The following is a 24,737-nucleotide window of genomic DNA, read 5'->3' on the forward strand; positions in this document are numbered from 1 at the left end:
CCACAGATCTTTCTTCCAGTTCCACATTTCCTGTACTTTGACCATTTGTTTTTCACAATAGCACTGCAGCAACGTTTGTTATATAATTTACCTGGGATAGTTTGATCTATTTTTTATTCCAGTAGAACAAAGGGCAAATGCAAGTCGCATTGATGCTTATTCTGTATTCAAGCTGAAAGAAGATCCAGCTGTTGATGTGCCCAGGAGCAAAAAAAAAAAAAAAAGGTTGATTACTAGTTATACCAATGTGGTACAGCAGCTGGTTGCTAGAGGGACCACTGTATTCTGCTATAGTATCTGCCCAGCCAATTCAGTCTATCAGGATTGGCATGCTCTGGCACCTTTAATTAAAAAGTGCCATCTATCAGGACCTCAGTAGTACATCTTCTCTGTAGTGGTATCTGGAATGTCGCCTCTCCCCTCCAATATTCAAACAGCCTCCATTCGGGTGTTTTAAAAGGCCCTGAGGACCCAACTCTTCATCCAGCCTTTCGAGAAATATGATTGAAGCCCCCTTTTTTTCTTTTTCCCCCATCTGGATTTGTTATCTCTGGCATCTTTGTTTCCTTTTATACTGTTTTCTTGTTTTAAAATGTTTTTAACTATTTGTAAACCACTCGGGCTCAGGTACTATACACACTAGCAGGCCTGTTAAACTGGCGGCCCCTGGGCTGGATGCATCACGCACAAGCCACGCCCACCCTGGCTCTGTAAAGGCAAAAAGCTAGTTGCAATACGTCACGATATGTCACATGATGCGATCAAGTTTGACATCCATGCACTAGAGCGAGGTGCTATATACATTTAATAAATTATTCCTATAACAAAAGCAGCAATTGAAAAGAGAGAAAACTACAACTGATTTCAATGCATTGCGCTAAGCCATTACATAGTTTGTCTGGTTTTGGCTTAATATGAACCTAGTTACTGTGATGTTAAAATAATGGTTTATAGTTAAGGGCATTATGGTTGCCTTTCATGAATTGTTACCTTGTAACCTGTGATTCCAACGAGACCATGAACTATATCATTGAAAGAATACCATTCCAAAAGATGGACATTTTGTGGTGTCAAATAAGTGATTAGCTATTTCCCATTAAACCAAAATTCAGTAAGAAACAAGATCAAAAGCAATGGGGAGATTCAGCTGTAACACAGTCACTGATAAATAAGGGACAAAGTACAGGGACCCGGCTTCCAAGATTCTGAAGCTTGACTAGCATGTTTATGACACTGACAACACATCAAAACAGATATCATACTAATTATAGAATGCGGGAAACTTAAAGCTAGTAACAGCATTTGGAATAATGGGGGAAGTTCTTAGTGTAAGAAATGAAGCAGGGCAAAAGGTTAATAGAATTCTGAAAAGGAAATTAAATGTTAATAGGAAATATCTTTTTCCAATAACATACAAAACAGCTATAAACATTGAGATCAAAAGATAGGCAACAAGGAAATCAAATTGAGTATGTATTTTGCAACAAAGATGGAAAAGCTCATCAGTTCAGTCACCAAAAATAAAACCAGATGCTGAATGCAGATTTTTACCTAAATAAAATACTTTTAAAAATCAGACTAATAAGAAATGACCTCATCAATTTATTCCATATGGTTATGCAACCAAAGTAAAGAATATATTACGTGAATAGTTTGTTAGTGTTTAAAAAGCTCTAAACTGAAATATATTAACACCATTAGAGATGTAACCAACAAAAATATCCTAAAATTCATCAACAGAAGGTGAAATAGCTGTCTGCCTGCACAAAAATAGCTGAAGAAAAGTAGAAAGCAAAAGGTAACAAAGGAAAATTTGCTCAATGAAGAACTGAGTTGCAAAGAAGAGAAAGATATAAGTAATGTCAATACACTGAGAACAGTAGTTTATTTGGAAAGACAAAAAATTCAAGTAAGAGAGTGCAATGTGTTGGTACCCCGACCACCAATCAGGAGCCAATAGGTTATTTAGAATTCAAAGGCAATAGTCTCAGATCAGACTGAAACGATAAAAAGGATTATATTGAATAAATATTGAAACAATTAGTGAAGAAAGATATGGCAATCCACATCCCTTCAGTATGCTAGGAACCCTCCTGGGATTTTCAGTTTATGCTGAGATTCAAACTTTCTGGGACTTTCATCATCTTTTTATATTTTGCTATGGTAGCGATAAAAAAAGAAGAAAGAAATGTCTTCCATCTGAAAGAAAGATATAGCAGATCTAGGCAAACTATCCAACATGAGAGACATCAAATTGACTATATAAGTATTAAATGAAGTAACACTATTCATGGAAAGCATTAAAAAGAAACTAATGCTTAAACATTTTGGATGTACTGTATAACTCAAACACTGTGTCTTAAAACAATTGTCCTTGGAACTGACAGGAAAGAAACAATATTAGGTTTAATCTCCAACTGTGCTTGTGAAGTGGTATGAAATATAAATGTTTATAACTGACAGAAAAGAGTGGTTGCAGTACTACTGTTCCACTTTACATACATGTTTATTTATTGAATTTATATTGCTGCCTATTCGCCCAGGGTGACTTGAGGTGGCTTACAGAATGTAAAACCATATTAAAAAATAAATAAAAAACTAACAAAAAGAAATAAATTAATAAAGTACAAGAGAACAAAATCTGGAAATAAAATTCCCCCCAACTCCCCCGCTCCGACACCAGCAGATCATACGAGCCATTTGATGGGCTCCATCCCGCAATGGGCTCCCCAGGCCCGCTGGCAGAACCAGGTCTTCAGTGCCTTTTGGAAGAGTATTAGAGAGGGGGCCATTCTAATCTCGGGGAGAATGATGTTCCAGAGAGAGGGAGCCACCACAGAGAAGGCCCTTCTTCTGGGTCCCAACAGGTGTATCTCCCTCAGGGATGGGACCCGCAGCATTCCCTGCATCCCCGGTCTAATGGGTCGGGTAGATGTTGATCAGCAAGAGATGTTTCCTCAGATAACCTAGACCCAAGCCATGAAGGGCTTTAAAGGTGACAACCAGCACCCTGAATTGCCCCCGGAAGCAAATTGGCAACCAACGCAGCTCCCGCAGGAGTGGTGAAATGTGCACCCCGGGAGCTGCGCAAAACCATGCGGGCCGCTGCATTTTGCATCAACTGGAGCTTCTGGATGTTCTTCAAGGGCAGCCCCATGTAGAGCGCGTCGCAATAATCAAGACGGGAAGTCAGTACGGCATGAATGACTGAGTAGGGACCGTTGGTCCAGGAAAGGGCATAATTGGTACACAACCCGCAGTTGCGCAAAGGCCTTCCTGGCCACGACCACCTGCAGTGAAAGGTCATAAAAGGGGACAAAATTCACATACAACTGTCTCACTGAGCAACAGAATTTTGGGGCTCAATTATGGTTATAAGTTGAGGACCATCTGTATAATGTATTTTTGCTCTTCTTTAAAAATTTGTGCAATTTTTGTTTTAACATTTTTAGTTTAAAAATTGTTTGCATCCCATCTGCTTTATACTGATTTATAACCATGACTGATTAATACTCACAACTATATAAACAATGAATGACAAAAAAATCATAAAAAGCACATTATAAATAATAAAACTTGACATATCTGAGAAAACTTCAACCAATGCAAAAATGTCCCTAAAGCAATCAAGCGAGGCACACAATCTTACAACTGCATGCCTGATGTTAGGCATCCAGAAATTATCCATAGTAATCAATCACTCCGAGACAAGCATAATCTCCAGTTGATTTATTAGGAACAGCTCTGGTATGTCTATGGACATTTCCAAAACTGAAACTCATTCCCAGCGCTGTCTCACAAATCCTCCCTATCTCCTCCCACTACTATACTTCATAAATCACAAGAACCAATTAACCGCAGCTGGAATTTTTTAATGCGACATACTAAATAACCTTGAAGTGTCCAACTCTCTCACCCGTTCATTATTCACATTCTTGTGGCAGCTGATCTCAGAGCTGACACCTAACTGAAAAGCTTCTTAAAAGCCCCCCCGAAAGATAGATTGGGCAGTCCTATCCAATTCTCAAATGCTATTTCCTAGGACAAGTTTTGTTTTTTTATAATGTATAAACTACCTGGAATTATTCTGGACTCAATGTCCTCCAAATTTAATACAATAAATAAATAAATAAATTACCAATATGGTGCTACATTCTGTACCAACTGTAGTGGTCTTCAAAGGCAGCCCCATATGTAATCAAAAAAGATGACAGGTTGACTCTTGAGTAGGGCTTCCCAGAGTATAGTAGTAATAGGTGCAACTGGCACAGTATTTATATTAAAACGCTCTGTGCCATGGTTACTACCTATTCTTCAATCAAGGAATTCAGGGTGACTCCCAAATTGCAATCCAAATTCCATTTAGACCCAAAGATTGAAATTCTGTGGATCCAGTTTGTAAAAAAAAAAAAAATGCTATAATTTCCACTCTGTATTTACTGAACTAACTGAAATGTTGAGAATTATTTCCATGTAAATATTTATATATCTTCTTCTTCTTCTCTCTCTCTCTCTCTCTCTCTATATATATATATATATATATATAAATAAATATATAAATATAAATATAAAAAAGTGATACCACTCAGGCATCATCACAAAATCTCCAGAACCGTAAAGCCTACAAACTTGAAATTTGGCACATATGTTCCTCTTGGCTTCTAGGGGCTCACTAAGAAAGGATTTTTCCAAATGACCATCAGAGCATAAATATTTCCTATATTATTATTATTAACATGCTCTGATGCTAAGGAGTTCTACTCCCCGTCCCCACCTGAAATCTGTTCCAAATGCAAAACGCAGAGGAGTTTCACTTTCACTTTCACAGCAACTTTAGTACAGAACAGTTGAGCTAAGCCACACCCAGGCTCCTTGCTGTCTCCTCCTTGCTCACACACAGCAAATACTGTTTCAGTTTCCAAACAGCCCTCAACTCTCTCACACCACAGACAGGATGCTAGGCAGAGGAATAATACCCAATGGATGCTGGTAGGCAGGAGCACAATTTTTATTGATTAATTCTTCTGACCGTCGGAAAACACCAGCGTTATTTTGCCTCTGTCACAGTTCTCGTTATTTTGCCTTCGAGGCCGTCACAGATCTCTTTAGATAACGTCAGAATAAGGAGAAACGTGTTGTTCCAGTGCCGTTCATGATGCCTAAAGCATCGCTCGTGGGCTAGATGGGATACCGAGATGGAGCAAAACTGGGATTGTTTTCACGTTTAAACTCCTCGTGGCCAGATACGTTAAGGGCAAACAAATCCGCAATTGCGTTCACTGCCGTTGTTCTCTTAGTCCCTGACAGAAGACGGGGCGGTTGTCGGGACGCTATCAGAAACGCGGGTTTTTTTTAAAAAAAAAAAACTTTTTTCTCGAATTCTCATCCTTCTGCTCTCTCCGTGGCTTTGGGCCTCCCTTTCCTGCCGTTCGGAACCGGCAGGTTAAAAAAAGAAAAGAAAAGAAAAGAAAAACAAGAAGTCGCCCCTTCAGCAAAGCGAACGGTTTTTCCCGCCCTTTTTGGCCCTGAGGCAGAATAGCTTACTACGTTTCAGGAGGGGGCGGGGTTAGAAGAGGGGTGGGCGTGTCCCTCGGGAGAGGCGGTTCCTCTGAGAGCCACGCGCCTCCGAAAGGACCGCGCGCCGTTGAAAAGCGCGGGGCGGAGCTTCGGCGTGGAAAACGAAACCTTACGTGAAAGGGAAGGGAGGGCGGGGCGCTTCCTTTATTTGCAACGGGAGGGGGCGGGGCACCGGAAGCAGCTGCGGGAGCAGCGCCACCATGGCGGGAGCTTCGGCTTCGGGAGGGCGGCGGCAGTTGCACCCTCTGGATAACGTGAGTGGGGCGGGTGGGGAGGGGCGGCTGCCCCGGCGTGAATAGGGTGCGTGGCTTACTAGGTACGCTTCCCAGGGAACAGGGAGCCTTAAGGGACGGTGCGGGGGGTGGGGAGGGGGTTTGCACCCATTTGGGGGTCCAGACAACGTCAGTCTTGACACCTCTGCAAACGAGTCGGGCTGCGGCTGCTGCCCTTGCCAGCCAAATATGATGATCCCAACTAGTCGAGAGATATATTGATACAGATACAGATAATCAAGAGTTGGAAGGGATCTTGTAGGTCATCTAGTCCAACCCCCGCCCAGGGGTGTCCAACTTGCAACGTTAAGACTTGTGGACTTCAACTCCCAGAATTCCTCAGCCAGCTTTGCTGGCTGAGGAATTCTGGGAGTTGAAGTCCACAAGTCTTAACGTTGCCAAGCTTGGACACCCCTGGTCTAGACCATTTCTGACAAATACTGTTTCCTCCTTTTCATGTTTGGAGAGCGCCAGCATGAAGGCGTCTCCTCACGACCCTGTGATGGCTTTCTGGTCTTCTTTCTATTTTGCTTACGGGCTAATAATTTTATTAGGACCTTCCAGTAGTTTCCACACCGGTACAGTGACTCAAAATCCTGTCCATTGAAGCATGTATGTGACAGTGGGATGCCTTTGTGTCGGGCGTAGTCAGAATAGAGCTGGAAGGGACCTTGGGAGATCTTCTAGTCCAACCCCCCCAGCATACATTTCAGACTAGTGGCTGTCCAGTTTCTTCCTAAAAACCTCTAGTGATGAAGTACCCACCACCCAGTAGGCGATCTATTCCACTGGTTAATTGTCCTCATTGTTGGTCATAGCTATGCTTCATATTTTTAATTTTTATTTATTTATTTATTGTCAATTGCTTACCAGATAATAGGTATAAGTAAAAACATAGTTATGAATACATGGATACATAAAAGAAATAAAAGAAACAATAGGACGGGGACTGGTGCGCTTATGCATGCCCCCTACTCTTAGGAAAGGGGGGAGGTCAATAGTAGACAGTCTAAGGTTAAAGTTTTCCTAGGTTTTCCTATGGAATAAATAGTTTAGTCATGGATAATTAATAACTGATAAATATATAAGCATATGTTTGTTTGACAGTGTAAAAATTTCTATAAACTGTAACGACTACGAAAGAATAGCACAAAAGATTTGTGACCAACTGACACACTGTATGTATATAAAATGGAAGATGGTTTTACGTTTTTATGTTTTGTTTGTATATGTTTGTCTTAAAAAAAAAATCCTAGGTTTTCCAGTTTTCCTCCTCTGTTTCCTCCTTTCCCTATTTCGGCTTGAAATCTTTGCCACACAAATGCTGAAGTTAAAGTGCCAGAAGCATTGTTAGATGAACCGAGCTTTGTTTTATGTTCTACCAACATTTATAAAACTAGTCCAGAGCACAAATAAATATAAAAGGTCATGATTTTACACACACACACACACACACACACACACACAAATACAAATATGAATTTGCAAGAGTTTGCTAGGATTTCAGTAGAACCAAGAAGAGATTTGGAGACAAAACTAAAAGATACTTGAGATGATTCTGTTTGCCTATCTGCTGTGGCTGATTCTTGCACTGAAAATAAGTTCTGTGCAGGATGTTAACCTGTCAAAATAAGGGTTGCTTTCTCTGTCTTGTGCTAGCTTTCTAAAATTTAATTACATATTTGAAAAACAATTTTGTAATTACAAATTGGAGTGTAATACATTCATTAGATTACATTGATCTCCAGCTATTATTAGAATTGACTTTTTTATTATTGGTCATTCTAACTAGAACTGATGGAAGATGTTTTTTTTCCCTTTGTCAGGAATGATAATTTGGTCTCTTTCTCTGTTTGGTCTCTTTCTCTGTGGAAGGTGAAACGTGTGAAATTAAGATGTATTCTATTTTGAGCCTACATATAAATTTTATCCAAGAGGATATACATTTCAATAGACATCTATATATTACATTGTCAGCACTCTTAAAACTGACTTCTTACTACTAATTATTTTATTCAGTGTACAGCAATAGTAGGTTAGTCAGGAGACTAATACCATGTTACTACAGAGTGGTTGTTTGACTGCCTAAGCATGTTTGGTTCATGCTCTTGTGTCATCCCTAGTGTACCCACAGGGAGCAAACTGGCTTGGGGTCAGGCGTCGCATTCAGACAAGGTCAGGTTTTGGTTTCTACTGCATTTAGCACTGTTTTTCCTCTTTAACAAAGTGGTACTTTACTGAGTGGTATTTGCATTTAGAATGCTTTCAAACTGCTAGTATGACAAAAGCCAAGGCAAGTGACCCCACCACACATGGTCTTCGACCATCACAGTCCTTCCCCACTGTCTTTAAACCATTAAACCACTGCGCTTCCTACTTCCTGTTAATATTGAACTACAGAATTGGCATATCCTTGAAATACAAAGGGTGGCCCTGAAAACCAGACAGTTTTTCCAAAGACCGTGATTCTGGAGACCATGCTATTTCTGTTCAATAGTGATTCACTTGCTTTATTTGAAAACATAACTTCCATGATACCTACATTCCAATTCAGTGTTTTGTTTGATTGATTAAAAACAAAACATATTACTATAGCACAAATGGTTAGTGAATACTTCATTTTGTTCTGAAATCCTAAGGTCGTGGTTTTGTATTAATAAATTTAGAAAATACTTCCCTGACCAAAAGTATCTCAAATATTTTCTAATTTAAATATATTTATTATGCCCAGAAGGAAATGAATTTGATTGAGGTGGCTGCATAAAAAATGAATAAATGAGTAAATTTATGGGGATTTATTCCTAGAAAAGATTCAGTTATACTGAGCTATCTACTTGACATTTTTGCTTTGACGATTTCCGACCATGTTACATGGAAAAGGAAAACAGCAGGTTTTAAAGGTCTTTTTGCTCCTGTAGAATGAATATATTAATGAAAAAAATGCTTGCAATTGTTAACAGTACACTAATCTAAAAAGATTTTATGTTGAAAAAAAAATACACAAAAGTAGCATTTTCTGGTCTGTGTTCAATGTAATGTGAAGTGTGCTCCTGTGTTGGCCTCCTGGTACAGCAGAACGTCTGGTTTCTCTTTTCCTCACAACATAAGGACGCTTCATGAGAAACAGTGATGGGCCCAGAACCACCTTTCATAATTAAACGTGGAGTGGAATCAGGATTTCCTGGTCAGATTTGTGAGCCAGATTTTCCAGTCAGGCATGTTTGACAGTTTCAGAGTTGTACTGAAGTTTGGTTTTGTGGAGGTTATTCTAAAACTTGAACATGGATTTCATGCCTCCCATCAAATAAATTATGGATGCTGAGGGTGTTATTTATGGATGCGGAGGTAAATATTTTAATTGGATTTATATTCTTTTTCATAGCAACATTTTCTTTGGGTCTTTATATACTCAGGACCTTCATTGCTATAATCTGGGTAAAATTACATGATAACTATAATTCTCTGTAGATGATGTTAAATCCTATTACGCATAATAGGATTTGCTTTTTGAAATGTACGGCTCTTTCTAATGTGAGACAACTTACACAAATAGCGTAATTGATTTCTGCATATTATAAAAGTTACTTTGACTTTCTGGTTTTTTTTTAAAAAATGTCATCCGTTTCAGGGGTCCTTGGAGGTAACGCAGAGTATGGATGATGACCCTCTACTTGATGCACCACTTCTTCCACGCCATACGTTACATTCCAGGCTTCATCCAGAGTTCCATGCTATACCTACAGTCTTTGTTGCCAATGTTTTGTTGCTTCTGCATGTAAGTTGAAAAAAACAAACAAATGTGGTGTCATGCAAAAAAAAATCAGCTTTCCTGAAGACGAGTGGTAAAATGTGCCTATTTTACTTCGCTGACCAACACATTAGGAATACCAACTTCTTTCTCTGCCACCTAAATTGCTCCTTCCCCAGCGGAAAAACATTCATCTCAATGTTTCCTTCTTGGTCCTTTAAAAGTGGCAGAGGCATCTAGTATCTTTTAAGACCACCTTGCCCCATCGTTATTACAATGGTAACTCACTATTCAACTGCTTCAAAACTTGTTGAATTTGGTACTCAATGCATTTTGATGTGAACATGTTGCCCCGGTACTCATTGTTTCCTTGGTATTTAGCACACAGCAAAAGGAAGAGGAGGACTGTTGCAGAGGGCGGACAGAAAGTCAGCCATGTTGGGAAGGTCATTGACGTAGGAAAAAACAAAGTTCTTTCCAGCCAAAACAAAGTTGGAAGCCACCTTGTTTGCTCGACACTCATATTTTTTAGTACTTGGCATGCCTGTCAAAACCAATTAATGTTGAGTACTGAGGTACCACTGTATTTACTGTTACAGTTTTGGCAACTTTCAGCATGGGGATCATATCTCAGCTGAGAAAATTAAACACAAAATGGAATGTGCAGAAAACTCCTATTTCTGGTGCCATAACTAATAAATCTACCTTTTGTTATCCTTTACGGTAATGGGATCTGAATTGCTATGTCTCCTTACTATTTTACAAAATGAAATAGAGCAATCAAAACAGTTTCTGCATATGCCAAGCATAATTTTGGATATAATAAAAGAGAAGTATGCTTCAGTGTATGTATTATGTATAGAGGGCGAGGAAGGAAGGAAAAAAAAAAACTCTGAAAGCTTGATGACAGAAACAGTGACATGTATTAAAACCAGATTAAGTTAACATTCTTTGCTTTACAAGTGAATGAACATAGTGACTACCTTCATTATGTTCAGGACAGATTACAATAGAAGTGGAAAAAAAATAAAGCAGAAGCTGTATTTCCCCTTTTCTGAATGAGTTTCTATTTCACAGAAGTGAAAGTTTAATTATTTCTAATATTTCAGCAAGATAGTTTTTGAATTCAAACCGTAAGTTGCAAGTCACCTAAAGAGACTTATTTGTGTTAAAGTGGATGCATATTTGCAAGTTAAATCTGTCAGTTGGATATTAAGTATCACAAATTGCAATCATGCCAAAGCTTCTTGAATCTTGAGGTTTTATTGCTAGTTTATGTTGAATCATTTTTACCCATTTCTGTGCACATCTATTGGCAACAGTATTGTGGTATACTGACTGTATACTGACTGTAATAAACAGCTTCTGACCCTCAAAATTTATCATTAATTTACTGCTTCATGTTAGAGTCTTTATATAGGAACTTTGGCCATACCATTTTCCAGAAACAGGCTGATGGAAACTGATCCCATGTGCACACCCAGGACTTCCTCAACTGAGAAAAAATAACTCTGGTGTCTTAAAAAGTTTAATAAAATAACATATACAATCGTAAGTTCCCTTTGTGCTATTGAACAACCCCAGTGACTCCTTTGAAGCAAAGCTGAATCTTAGGGACTTTTCTTATGAGCCTTCTCCTTGTTATGAAGTGCCCTAAATCTGTGCACAGCTATATCTTGGGTCCATATTTGCATTAAAATAATCTAGCATGCTTAGAATTGGGTTATAAGTGGTATTGTTCCTGAATTGGGAAATACAGGCATTCCCAGTTGAAACAGTACGATAATTCAGCTCACTACAGAAACAAAATAAAGATGCTTAATAGGAATAAATAGCTTGTATGAAACCTGACTGATAATACTTTATTAGTGTGTATAATTATTTCATGTCTTTCTTTTTTTTAGGTTACCTTCGTTGTGTTGGCATTTGTGACAGGGGTTATTTGTTCTTATGCTGATTCAAGTGAAGACACGTGCCCTGAAAACTATACTTATCCTTTTAAAGTGCAGACTACTATAACGATTGCCAAGGTAATTCTATGGATGCTTCATCTGTTCCTGGAGCGTTTCATTCACTTTCACCACAGCAAAGCTAGAAGCAAAGGTTATCTCCGCATCTACCGAACCACAAGACACCTTAAAAGGTTTCCCCTGCTAATTCAGTCAACAGGTGACGATCCATGGTTATTTTAATTAAATAATGCTTTAATTCAATTAATGTTTTCTATTTAAATTCAGGTATTTCAGTATGCAGTAATGATGTTACACATCTAGGGTGGAAATTTTTATGACTTTTATTTTTGTCCTGATATATATCATTCTGATAAGTTGAAACTTTTATTCTAGTAAACTGAAACAAGTCACTCTTATAGCTATGGCTAATAAAAGGTTTAAAATCCTGCTCAGACTTTTAAAAGACTTTTTAAAATATCATTTTATTTTACACTGCAGCATACTTACAAACAGAGCCACTGCTGAGTAATGGTCATATATTTTTTACTGTGAAAAGTAATAATGTGCTATCTTAATTGTACCAGGCCCACTGTGTGATAAATAATTCCACAGATATGGGTATCATGTCGGTATTTGTACCTCTGCATGCACAGAAAATTTGCAGTAACACCAGTGGTCCTAATTTTTTAGAGATCAAGAATATATCCAAGGCACTTTTTCATTAGGACTGTATCATCTGATATACAGTAAATGTAAGATATTGTTTGAAACATCCCTGAAAAATAGGCTTTTGGCCTTGCTTTCAAGAATGAAAGTTTATCAACTTTTAATATATCCTGTTCTGGTGTCAAATACTTTATATTATCTAGATTAATGTTTACTTGAAAGCTTTTATCTTGGGTCTGTTGGCTGAGATCCTGCCCACTACAGTAAGAAATAAGTTCACTTTTATCAGTTACAATATCTTAGTTTCATTGGCTTGTAGAACTAAGTAGCATATGTACCATAAAATTGCATGCACTCTGAACATAAAACAAATATTAAATTGGTATTAAATGAAAAGATGCAATCTTACAAAACTGGAGAGATTATTTCCTCTTATGATCGTACCACTTAATTTCATTTTTAAATTTATATTTCTAACTAAGCCTGTCATATTGTGTTACATTTCTATTCCTTGTTCATCTAATTATGAAACAAGACAATGTTGTGGCTCCCAGTTTTCCCATGTTATATGATAGTGTTGACTTTGTGGGAGGAGCAGCAGCATCCTGGGCAACACCTGATAAGGAACGATCTAGGTTGCAGGTGAGGGAAGAGAATGGGAAGAGTTTCAGAAGGAACCAGTAGGACAGATAGGGAGGAATATTTTCAGACTTGCAAAATTCTGTTCTGTGAAACCTTGCCATTCATAAAAATGATCGGATGGTCCTGGTTGCACTTCTTCTCTGGAGAACCTCGAAGGGCTAACACTTGCCATGGAGAGGTCTAAACTTGCTTGACTACTGGGTAGAATGAAAACCCTTCTTCCAGATATTAAAAAAAGTAAGTTAATAAGCACCCCCTGAAAAGAAGTTTACTTGTTCTCGAATGAAATATTGTTTGATTTCAGCATTTCAGTATATATACATTTTGTTAACGACCAAACTGCAGTTTTGAACCAACCAATCAATCTACAGATGGATGAATATCTGTAGTCTTGTTAGATATGCACCACTGGAATGGGGCCACTAGATAGAGCTCTAGGGATAGAAAAACCAACGAGATGGCCAATAGCTATTTAAACAGATGATACATTCTCTTGAAGATATAGTGCTTGTGATATGCTTCTGTGGGGAAAATATATTGTCCTTTTATATAATGCTAATAATCATTTTACTTGTAAGTCCTTCTACGATGTCTCAGCCTTATCTGGTGGGTGTTCTTGGATGGTAAGGTACAGCCGGAGTGGGTTTTTTTTCTCAGTACAGTCACCCAAAATATAACGGGCAGCCCAGCTAAAACAAGCAGACACCTGTATAACAAGCAGACACCTGTACAGTTCTGTATGTATAAGGCAGAACTGATACAAGAAGGTCCTGGAGGGGGACAATAACAAAATATTTCAATTATACAAAAGAATGCAATGGTACTGTGCTCTTATATTTGGATACGGACAGCAAATGATTGTAGTTATTGTTAAAATCATCATATCTCTAAAACAATCTAAAAGGCCAAGATAAAAAATAAATCCTCCTAGGGAGAATTCAGCTGTGGTTGCTGAAAGTTGACATTGATTTGACAGTATTCAATCAATCTGTATATTAATTTGACCTTATATCTGTTCATAACTTTACTCCTAAAGCCCATTGAAAGATAGTGGGACTGGTGGAAATCCAATCCAAATAAATAGTATATATATCATTCCAGTAATTCTAGCCCACTATTGTAAAGATTCATCTAGAACCCATACACAGTCAGTGATGATTGAATTGTCCTGGAAGGCAGAATGAAGGAAAGAATTGAATTCAAGCCCTAGCCCTGCAGACAGTTAATACATTTTCTGTTTGTTTCTATTTTGGGTCATTAGAGTCAGCTATGTATGGATTTATTTTAATGGCCTACTGATCAAGGTTATCTGTTGCATGCAGTTTGGCTTAAAGTTATTGCACGATTATTATTTAAGCAGAAGGGTTCTTTGTGAGCTATATTTGGAAAATTCTAGCCTACCCTCCACACTGTTTTAGTGGCCTTGACTTTCAACCAATGTGGCTTTGTGGAAGAAACCATCCCAGATTTCTGTTTCTAATGTGTCCTGTTTGTTTTTAATAGGAAATGTGGCTTTATTGCTGATAGTGTCATTGCAACATTCGTTTCCTAATCACAATAAAATGTATCTCTGCTTCATGCTGGGAATCTTGGCTATGGAATTGATATGCTCATTGATATGTCTGGTTGTGTACACAGGTGAGAATTTTTCTTTGCCTTGTTAGGGTGATTAAGCCACCCACTCTCATTCTGTTTTTAAAGCCTTATTTTAACATGAACTTGATTTAAGCGGTCTGCTAAAAACGTACAAGCTGTCACCCTAATATTTATACTGTCGGAAATCATACCACCAGACCTTTCAGTGTTATTGTATATGATGCTGAGAGGAGGACAAAGATCCGGATGTTACTGAACTTAACTTTTGTGGTGGTGGAACTGCAAAGCTGCAATTGTTTGCATGACACTTACATCTTTCAACTTTTACGCTGGTGTATCCCAAGGGCTTGGGGCAGTGTTCAGCACAAAAATAGAGCATACAAAATGCAGCTGTTGGTAAAGAAATCCTTCCCTTGGCAGTGAGAGTCATCTTTTGTGGCAAAGCAGCTGCTTTGAGAATCTTTTTGCCTGGCACTGATAAGCAGCTACATCTCTTCATGAATAGTTCAAGGCTCTTTTTTTTTTTACTGGGCACATGGAAGCTGAGGAAGGAAAGAGCAAAATGCATATTGCCAGATACATTTGCACAATTCAGAGAGTGTTAGAAAAGCTCAAACACAAGATGCAGTCTTATAAGAATAATGAAATTCTCCGGTCTCTTTTTAGGATGAAAAAAAGCTAAAACTCAGGGAATGTAGCATCGCCAGTAAAGTGAGATAATTCTATAAGTTATTGCAGCAAAGAAGACAAAAATGACACTATGCTATTATTTTTCAAGCCATCCTGGGGAATCTGTATTTTAAGGCGTTAAGGTGTATGTGAATGATCTATAAACTGCTGTTTCAAAGGAGTTGGCTTTCGAGTCTTATAGCTTTGTATTGGACTTGCTGTCTCCCTCTGTTTATAATTAAAGCAATTAAATTTAGAACCTAGAACAAAAAAATATGTGATGTGTAAAGTCTCATTTAATACACAATGGCAACATAAGCACAGATTTTAGCTAGCTTCTAAGGCATCTTTGTAAGTATAACTAATAGAAGCAAAACAGCACTTTAAAGTAGCTAAATACATACAGTGGTGCTTAGAAGCTTACGAATCCTTTTCAGTTTCCAATATTTCTGTATAAATATGATTTAAAACATGCTCTTGTCTCCACACAACTCCCAAAACTATATATGAATCCAAAACTTGTTCATTTATTTATTGAAGAAAATGATTCTCAACATTTAGGTCATATTTTTGTAGAATTGCTGAAAATGCAAAAGGGTTCACAAGAACCATGCTGAATATTCTGGCTCATTAACGCTTTACTACTTTATATAATAAGTCTGTGCAGAGATCCAAATTCAAAAAGCAAAGTGGAATCTCCTTTTGCCCTTTGAATCCAGACCTCCATATAGCCAAAGAATCCACATTGTTTGTCTACACATTTGTTCTTTTCTTTTTTTTTACTTTCTTTTACTACTCTTCAGTGTTTTCCTTTATTGCTTCCTGGTCAAGGATATTGATTTTCACTGCAATGTGTAGGATAGCACACAAATTACTACAAATATGTAAGAGCACATTGGCTAGTCTTTTATGTGCCCCGCAATTCTTTAGTTCTTTGTCTGAATTGGCATAGGGTATAGCAATAAGCAATAGCGCTTAGACTTATATACCACTTTATAGTGGCTTTCCAGCCCTCTCAAAGCGGTTTACAGAGCCAGCCTCTTGCCCCCAACAATCAGGGTCCTCATTTTACCCACCTTGGAAGGCTGAGTCAACCTTGAGCCTGGTGGGATTCAATCTGTCAAATTGCAGTAGGAGTAGCTTGCAGTACTGCACTCTAACCACTGCGCCACCAAGCCTCCCTTAAAAATTATCCTGCTAAAGCAAGGGGTTGGACTAGAAGACCTCCAAGGTTCCTTCCAACTCTATTATTCTATGTTCAAATAAGAATCAGTGGCTTTGACAAAGGGATGAAATGAGCGTCATGAATGCAGGTCCTGTCCCTACACACGTGCATGCAATGTAACATTACCTAAATGAAGCAGAGTTTTCCTCACAGTGCTTATTTCATGGCGGTTCCACTCTCTACTGCTGTTTCCTGAGCATTGTTGTTAATCGCCCTCATGTCTCTTTTCCTCTGACTTACAATCATCTATTTCAGAAAAAAAGGTATTATTTTTTAGATAAAGCACAATAAAATGCTTTTGTTTACAGTTATATTAACCAACTCACTAGCTTACCCATCTTTTATGATTCTGCTCCACTGACCACCTTTAGGCACCATTGTTTCGAATGTGTACTTTGGGGGTAATCGGATCTGCGCTTTGATACCTGAATTCTTAAGGCAGCTTGAGAGCTAAATGCATCTAAAGCTTTTTACAGCTTGTAGACACACCTGTTTTAGTTATTCCTCTGATCAGTCATCCAGCCCCCTTCCTACATAGCAGGTGGCCTAGTAAAGCAATTCTAATAGAGATAGGAAGAGTTTTTCTCTTCACATAGAGCTGTTGATTGAGTGGAGGAGAATGAAGCATTGTGTTGATGTGGGATGAATAAATAAATAAAAACAATCTTCTCCAGTATGTTTGCTAATCCCTTTTTGGCTAAGCAGTCAAGCATTCATTCTGGAAACATATTTGCAGAACCAAATATTGGGTGTGAATGATGATAATTTTATGCAGTTTATCCTAGCCAGATCCTCCCTACCCTTCCCACAATGTATGGGAATACCCTACCCATCAACTCAGCAAGCGTATCTGCTTTAATTCATACCATTTCAAAACAGCATTTTAATGCTCCTTTCAAAAAATAAAGGGAATTAAATAGGAGTTAAGAAGGGTACATAAGCCACATCTCCATATTTCCTAACAAAATATCCCACCGCACAAATAACCCAATTGACAAGGGTTTTCTCTGAGTTAACGAGTGAATAGTTAGCCTGCTGTGAAGTATTAAAAATAGCTGAAATGGTCACATGATCTTTCCCTGTTGATACCTATTTCCATTTTTTTCTCATTGAATTACCTGGTAGATAATCATATGTTATGCTCAGCCAGTTCACCCATTTCTGCTCACCGATAACAAATAAGCTCTGTTTGGTTGGTTGGTTTACTTATTGGCACAAAACAGGCTGGAAGATCTTGCCTACGGTTCCCATTTCCATATTACTTTCTTAAGCGGAGGGGAAATATAGCGATGCCACTGTTTTATCATATCCAGCCCCTGCTTCCTTTTTATTTGTTATTGGAAAGAAAATTGACGAAATGCCAAAACAGATCCTATTCTCATGGGCGTCAAACTCATGGTGTCACATTGCCGTCACGTAACATATCGGAACGTTTTCTCCCTTCGCAGAACGGGGTAGGCGTGGCCTATGCGTGACACATCCGGCCTGCGGGCCGCCAGTTTGACACTCCTGCTCTAGAGTCATCCGAAAGATGTATTCCCCGCTCACCCGGAATCATCCTCATCATCATTTTAGCCGTTGTCTATCCACTTCAGGATGAAGGCCTCTTACACACGTTTCCAACCAATTCAGTCCTGAACTTTCTTTTGTCAGTCGGGCCCACGATATTTGCTGATGTCATCGATCTATCTTGTTTTAGGTCTCTTTCATGGATCTTACCAAGTGGGATCCATTCTATGACTGCCTTGATCATTCTATGTGACCAGCCCATTTCCATTTCCATTCTTTTACTCTCTTGATGATATTGTATACTTTTGTTTGTTGTTGAATCCGTGTGCCGGTGTTTCTATCTTGTCTTGTAATGCCAACCATGCATCTTTGCGCCACTTGTATCTTTTGTATTGATTGTGAGGTTCGTGTCCATGTTCTGCTGGCATGTGTTAGAGCAGGTAGCACACACTGATCGAAAACTTTTATTTTCAGGCATGCAGAGGGGGAGGAAGTTCTTGAAATTTATACTTAGCTTGCAAAATGCCTATGAAACACATTTAACATGCCTTTCAATTTCCTATATGTGCTTTCCATTGAGATCCATCGGCCAAGATATGTGTAGTAGTTTACTACATCTAGTTCTTCTCCAGATATATTTTTTTTCTTTCTTTTATGAATATGTTAAACATAACCTGGCTCTTTTTCAGGATATTTGGTTAGCTGAGTAAAAATTATCCCAGTTTTCCAGTTGTTATAACATATCAATATTATAAACATGCCATGAAAAACAGTATCATGATTGCATTATATAAAGACAAAATAACTGCACAATTGAGTTTCTTTTTCCTTGCCCCTAAGATGGCATGTTTTGACTATTCTTATCGCATGGAGGTTTATTGTTGTTTAGTTTTTTAGAGAAAAGCCGAAAGAAAAACCTTCCTATTCTCTTGTTTGTATTGGGTTATATTCTAGAATTGCTAAATCGTTTGCATTTGATTAGAATGCTAAACAACTTGGGTTAAAGCTTTCTGGTGAACTGTTTCCATCCACGTGAATATTTAGTTTACTGTGATTCTTTTTTTATAACTAATTACCTTTAGAGGGACATTTAATGGAATTTGTGAAAGGATTTTTATCTTTGGAAGCAGAACATTTATTTATGCTACAAGAGTTCAAAATTCCTTTTAAATCAGCTTTGGATGTTGTCATTTTATTTAACTTTATCGTTTGGGCTCTGTGATTTTTTCTGGGTCTGAATAATAAGACCCCTCATTTTTTCCCCCCTTATGCATCTTGTTTTATACTTAAATGCTTTGAACTGTTCCATTTTGTAGAGGAAACAATTTTTTTTTTTCTAGAAATGAAGTTTGTTTTTAATTGAATATAGTTTGACAGTAGCGGGATACATTTGACCTTCTCTTTGTTCTCAAAGTGAAGGTAAGCAACTTTAACCAAGCAAAGCCAAGACCTGATATAATAGAAGAAGAGAAGATGTATTCCTATCCTAATCAAGTTACCTCAGAAGTTGGATTCAGGTACTTGTATAAATTTGCCGAAATTGGATAAATCCTTGGCACTCTTGTGTTTTTTAAGCCCTGATAGTGTGGTATATTAGTCTCATGGTTCATTATTCTAGAGCAGGGGTGTCAAACAGGGCTGTCTTAACGCGTGGGCTTGATGGGCGCTTGCCTGTGGGCCCCATGAGCATAGAGACTCCATACTAATCTGTGTATGTTAACCCTTCAGTGCACCTTGTATTATATGGATACAGCAACATATTGATTACATTTTACTGCATTTTTTACATTAATACTAACATGCAAATATATGTTTAATTTTATCGACCATTTACATTTTTATTCTTGTGAGTAGTTGTCGTAGAGGCCCCAGTTCACTGCTTTGCCTAGGGCCCATAATGCTGTTAAGACAGCCCTGGTGTCAAACTCACATCATCACGGCGGTGTCATGTGATGCATTGGGACTTTTCCCCCCCTTCGCTAAACTGGGCATGGGCGTGACCACGTGACTCATCAGGCCGTTGGGCCGGGTGTTTGATAGTCGTGAGCAGGATTGGGGAACTGTGGCCCTTTTAGACCCGTGGACTTCAACTCCCAGAATTCCTGAGCCAGCATGACTCTGGGAAGAACGAGCAAAAGACAATGCGATTAGGATGATGGTATGATTTTATTTTATTTTGCTTTTCAGAGAATTCTCAAGTTTGGAAGAAGTAGTTGAAAAACAAGGTGACATGATTGAATACCTTCAGCGGCACAATGCCCTACTTAGCAAGAGACTATTGGCATCGATATCAGAGCAGAACAGAAGCTAGTGGTATTCAAGACAGCAATGCAGAAGAAAAATATCCAGCACTGATTTATTCTCAGAAATACAAGTTGTATTGAAAAACTCCAGTCCAGGTTTTGAATAGCAGTTGGTCACTCCTGGCTGATTGGGAAAGCTTCTTTTTTAAAAGGATATATATTTTTAAATGGTTGTCTCTACTATTTTTTTTTTTTTTTTTTTTGCAGTGCAGGAAGCGGACCTTAGATAGGAAAAATTTCTCTTTCTATGTCAGTTGCAGATTGTTCTTCCAAAGTGCCAAAGATTTCTATGGTAGTTCAGGATTCAGTTCTTTTCAAAAATACAACAAGATAAACATCTTCATTTAAATGTCAGTTTTCCTTATACTTTTGTTATAGGATACATTTATAAAAGAAATTAAGGACTATTAGTATCTCTGCTTCCTCAGAGATGAATTAAGTTGCTATAGTAATAGTGAAGAATCATCTGGAAAACTGACACCTTTTTTAAAAAACCTGTGCAGAATCACTAAGATTCCATTTCTGTAAATATAGTGATAACAGAATATCCAAAAGCGGGAAATGAGGATATCCTACATAAACTGGAAAGACCCCATGTGGGTATAATATGGGAAATATAAATTGTGCCTTTTAAAATCATGGGTATCAAAATAAAAGTTAATGTTGCCTTTCTGCCTTGCTTATGTGTATGGGTCTCAGCATCTTACAATCAAATGAACAAGAATGGGAAAGTGTGTAAAAATATTTTTTAAATGTGTGGGGATAGTAACAAGCTGCATGTAAGTCTTTATCCTAGCGGTTTATGGTATGGTATTGTTTATAATGTGAAGAAACATAAGTTTCTGGCTTTTAAGTTCTTCTTAAGACCTACTTCTTTATTTTGAAAAGCCACTTCTTTAATTCCTGCATATGGGATTAAAATCCAGCTCCTCTGCCCTTTAAACCTGTCATAATTGTTGATAATACTCAGGCCTACTATACTCTCCCTGAAAGCTGTTGCACAAAATACATAGATAAAAGTGTGTGGATCCTACTGAATTCAGCGAAAATTAATTGCTGGGAACTGCTGGACTAAAGTTTTTAATTTTCTTTTTCTCTGTTAACAGATAATTGCCTACTCTGTCTTTCTGCCGCCAACGAAGAGTAATTTTTGTGTATTCTGTAATCAGAAAGGCATACTTTGCCATCATCCTGCTATAAATTATGCAAACTAATTGTTCATCCACTGCTTACTTATATATGTATGCATGTATATTGCACAAAATAACTTAATATTGCAACTGACTGCTTCTAACACTAATTCCTTCATGTCTTTTAGGCTGTGGTTTATACACAGGTAAGATTTTATATAGGAGATGAGTTTTCCTTTTAAAGGTTACTTAGATTTCATCATTGTTTGTATGTAATTTGTTCTACCTTTTGTATTAAATGTGATAAGTTAATAAATGCAATAAATCCTAATCTATTGCAGTCTGTACCTAAAGATTCTTCAGATTCTGTGTTAATATGCCTGCAAAAAATATGTCTTTATCAGATCTACTTAAGAACTCATCTTGTTATCAGATGTGATTGGTAGCAGGAAAGTGCTACTTCTAAGGCAGAGGTCGTATTCAGCAGGTTCTGACCAGTTCTGAAGAACCGGTAGCGGCAATTTTGTGTAGTTCAGAGAACCAGCAAATACCACCTCTGACTGGATATTTTACAGTATTCTTCCCCTGCCATGCCCACAGAACCGGTAGTTAAAAAAAATTGAATCCCACCACTGCTCTAAAGTCCCTTCCGACTCTGATAGTCTATGATTCTATTAAAGTCAACAGGCATTTAAGTTTGACAGCCCTGGTCTAGAATATTAGATACCCGTATAAACACTTGTACGTTAACTTAAGCCAATAATTAGTTAAATTGCATAGAAACACTTGCTATTATTTTTCTTATAGCTCTTTCAGTTGCAGTTCTTACTGGGTTTGAAGATTTAGAGCAGTGTTTTTTTAAACTTGGCAATTTTAAGTTGTGTGCACTTCAACATCTAGAATTCCCCAGCTGTTCGCCACCAGTAAAAAGTTGCCAAGTTTGAAAAAGCTACTGGGGTAGAGCATAGTAAGCAACCTCTGGCATTCCAGCTACACAACAGTGCTTTTGTTGTTTTGAGCCAAACAAACAATGTTGCTTGAAGTTGTGGAGCATCTGGAAAATGCCAGCAATTGTAACCTCTGTTTTTACCAGTCATAAAGCTTCCATCTTTCCAGTTCAGCTATAATTATTTTATTTTCACGGTATCCATCCTTTGGTCAGGAAGTTTTGCCATTTAATTTCCTTTGTACTTTGGAAGATTTGCTAATTTGTGCAATATCTTTGAACTGAGTCACAGATCAATGCTTTTAATACTCTCCCTGTTTCAAGTGCACCCTGTGTTACACTTCAAATTGCCTTTCCTCCACCTCAAGTTCATATTTTATCAAAGAGTTCATATCTTTACTGGCTCAGGGCACCTAGTAAATTCCACTTTTGGATAAGGGTCTTAAGCGCATTACAAAATACCTTTAAATTCATTTAAAACACTGACTGCTTCAGACTGAGTTCCCCAGACATGCATTGAACTATAATCTCCCAGAATTACCAAATTCCCAGCTAGAGGAATGCTGCTCTAATAAAATAAAAACGTTCAACCCATATAAGAAGTCTCTTTTCTTAAAATGTAATGCTTCCTTTGTATTTGCTTCCTTTATATCTGCTGACCTGTTCACCCATTAGCAGAATAACGCATATATATATATATATATATATATATATATATATATATATAGAGAGAGAGAGAGAGAGAGAGAGAGAGAGAGAGAGAGAGAGATCAGAGTGTTAACAATTCTTCATTCTAAATTGTCCTCCTGATCACATAACTTAGAGCAGACTATATGTAATGGTCCAGGGAGCTACCCCTACTCTGGCATTTGGGAAGATTGGTGGCTTATGTTATGAAGCTAATAATATATTTTAAAAAGCATACCTCAATTTTATCTATTTTAGAAAGGAATAAATTATTTGAATCAGAAATCATTTCTTCCAGTGTTGTTGTTGATTGCCAGTAATTCAGTCGTTTCTAATAGTTCATGATCTATTGGGCTACAATTCCCCAGGACTATCAGTGACTGCTTTTTAAAGTTCTCAACTCAAGCTCATGATATCAGCGATAGTATCTTGTCTCCTACTGTGATGATTTCCCACCTAACATTTTAGGGATCAGTCAAATTCAGTTACATATTGTTACTTGTCATGACTCTCACCAAAGCATGTATTGTTAAAGGTATTGGATGCATGAGTATTGTACATCAGTGACAGGTTTATAGCAGGAATTATCTCAAAAGTCAAAATACGTTGCATAACCTCCATCTGACGCTGCATAAATTGACATTCTCCGTTCCCCTATGGATATCTCAATTATAGGGATTGGGAATCCCATTCCCCTGTGGGCGCAATTCAATCTGTATAAGTCTATATAAAGGAGAGTACCCATTAAAGTTCTATAAAGGCAGTTTTATATAGAGAAGTGTGTCTACAAATGTGAATGCACAATGCAACCCGAACAATTACTCAGTTTCTAGAATAGGCACCCATATCTTGGGAGCTGCCTCTTCTACATGGCGGATGATGAAGCAGACTATCCTTCCTTCTCTGATAATTTCCCCACCCAGTAACTTGGGATTCCTTAAAACACTATAAAATTATTCCCAATCAACACCATCTCTATCCATGATGGTTAAAGAATTAAAAGAATTCCTTATGTATAGTTTTTATAATAATAAAATATCGTCTGTTTCTACATGGACTGGTTGAAGGGACAAACAACTGGATTCTTACATCGATGACTCAGTAGCCATACGTCTTTAAATAGTTCACAAATGAGTTGATATCATGGAGAAAAAGCATCAGTATAATTCATAATATAACTCAAGTGTTAGTCTGGAAAATAAAGTGAAAACATCTAGAAAAACATTACAAAAATTAAATTAAAAATTAAAACATTACAAAAAATTTCTCACAAAAAAGGCAAGCTTCTAAAATTACTTCAAATGACAAAATAATTCTCAAATTGCTAAGACAAAAGAAGGGAAAAGGCCTGAGTTTTTTTTTAACACTGAAAAATGCTTTCTGTGTACTGTTCACACTGCACCTTAAGATCATATTGAATGCATGATCTGAATATCAACAAACTTTTTTTTCTTGTAAATACCAGATACAGACATCTTACTAGCTTGCATATTTGTACTATGAAATGTAAGTAAAGAAAAAGAATATTTTCAGGTACGTACCTATATAGCAAGGAGATTTACAGCTCCTTTTAAAAAAGAAGCAGAGCTGAAAGAATAAGGTTTGATATATCTATTTTTCCATAGTGTTTCTGGAGAGCTTTTAATTCCCCTTTTCCCCCTTAGGAATTTACAAATTTATGTTAACTGAATTGACTTCTCATAAACATCTAACGCTGGAAACAACATGAATGAAATGTACATGAAAAGAAACATCAGAGCCAAGACTTCTTTTCACCATGATGGATATTTAAAGGCAAAAGCAATCTGGTTGGAT

The 24,737-nt window shown here is 37.6% G+C and overlaps 1 protein-coding gene across 2 annotated transcripts; it reads left to right on the forward strand.

Moving 5' to 3' along the window:
* The first annotated feature begins 5,729 nt into the window (after positions 1-5,729).
* TMEM192 (transmembrane protein 192) lies at positions 5,730-21,624 on the forward strand. Of its 2 annotated transcripts, XM_087936665.1 has the most exons (6): positions 5,730-5,831; positions 9,478-9,624; positions 11,502-11,766; positions 14,361-14,495; positions 19,271-19,373; positions 20,044-21,624. In XM_087936665.1, the coding sequence occupies exons 1-6, from the start codon at positions 5,778-5,780 to the stop codon at positions 20,165-20,167; spliced, it is 828 nt and encodes a 275-aa protein (XP_087792791.1). In that variant the 5' UTR covers positions 5,730-5,777; the 3' UTR covers positions 20,168-21,624. The 2 variants fall into 2 exon arrangements, with proteins under 2 accessions (XP_087792791.1, XP_087792790.1); XM_087936664.1 differs by lacking the exons at positions 19,271-19,373; positions 20,044-21,624 and adding an exon at positions 18,331-19,234.
* Positions 21,625-24,737: the final 3,113 nt, after the last annotated feature.

The sequence above is a fragment of the Pseudonaja textilis genome, chromosome 6 (genome assembly GCF_049901715.1).
Source record: "Pseudonaja textilis isolate UNSWEBS1 chromosome 6, rPseTex1.2, whole genome shotgun sequence".
Taxonomy (NCBI): Eukaryota; Metazoa; Chordata; class Lepidosauria; order Squamata; family Elapidae; genus Pseudonaja; species Pseudonaja textilis.

Bases quoted from the DNA above. Each gene is read 5' to 3' on its own strand.
- TMEM192 (XM_087936664.1), top strand. From the start codon at position 5,778: ATGGCGGGAGCTTCGGCTTCGGGAGGGCGGCGGCAGTTGCACCCTCTG. The intron at 5,832-9,477 runs GTGAGTGGGGCG...CATCCGTTTCAG, and splicing joins AGTTGCACCCTCTGGATAAC to GGGTCCTTGGAGGTAACGCA. The intron at 11,767-14,360 runs GTGACGATCCAT...TGTTTTTAATAG, and splicing joins CCTGCTAATTCAGTCAACAG to GAAATGTGGCTTTATTGCTG.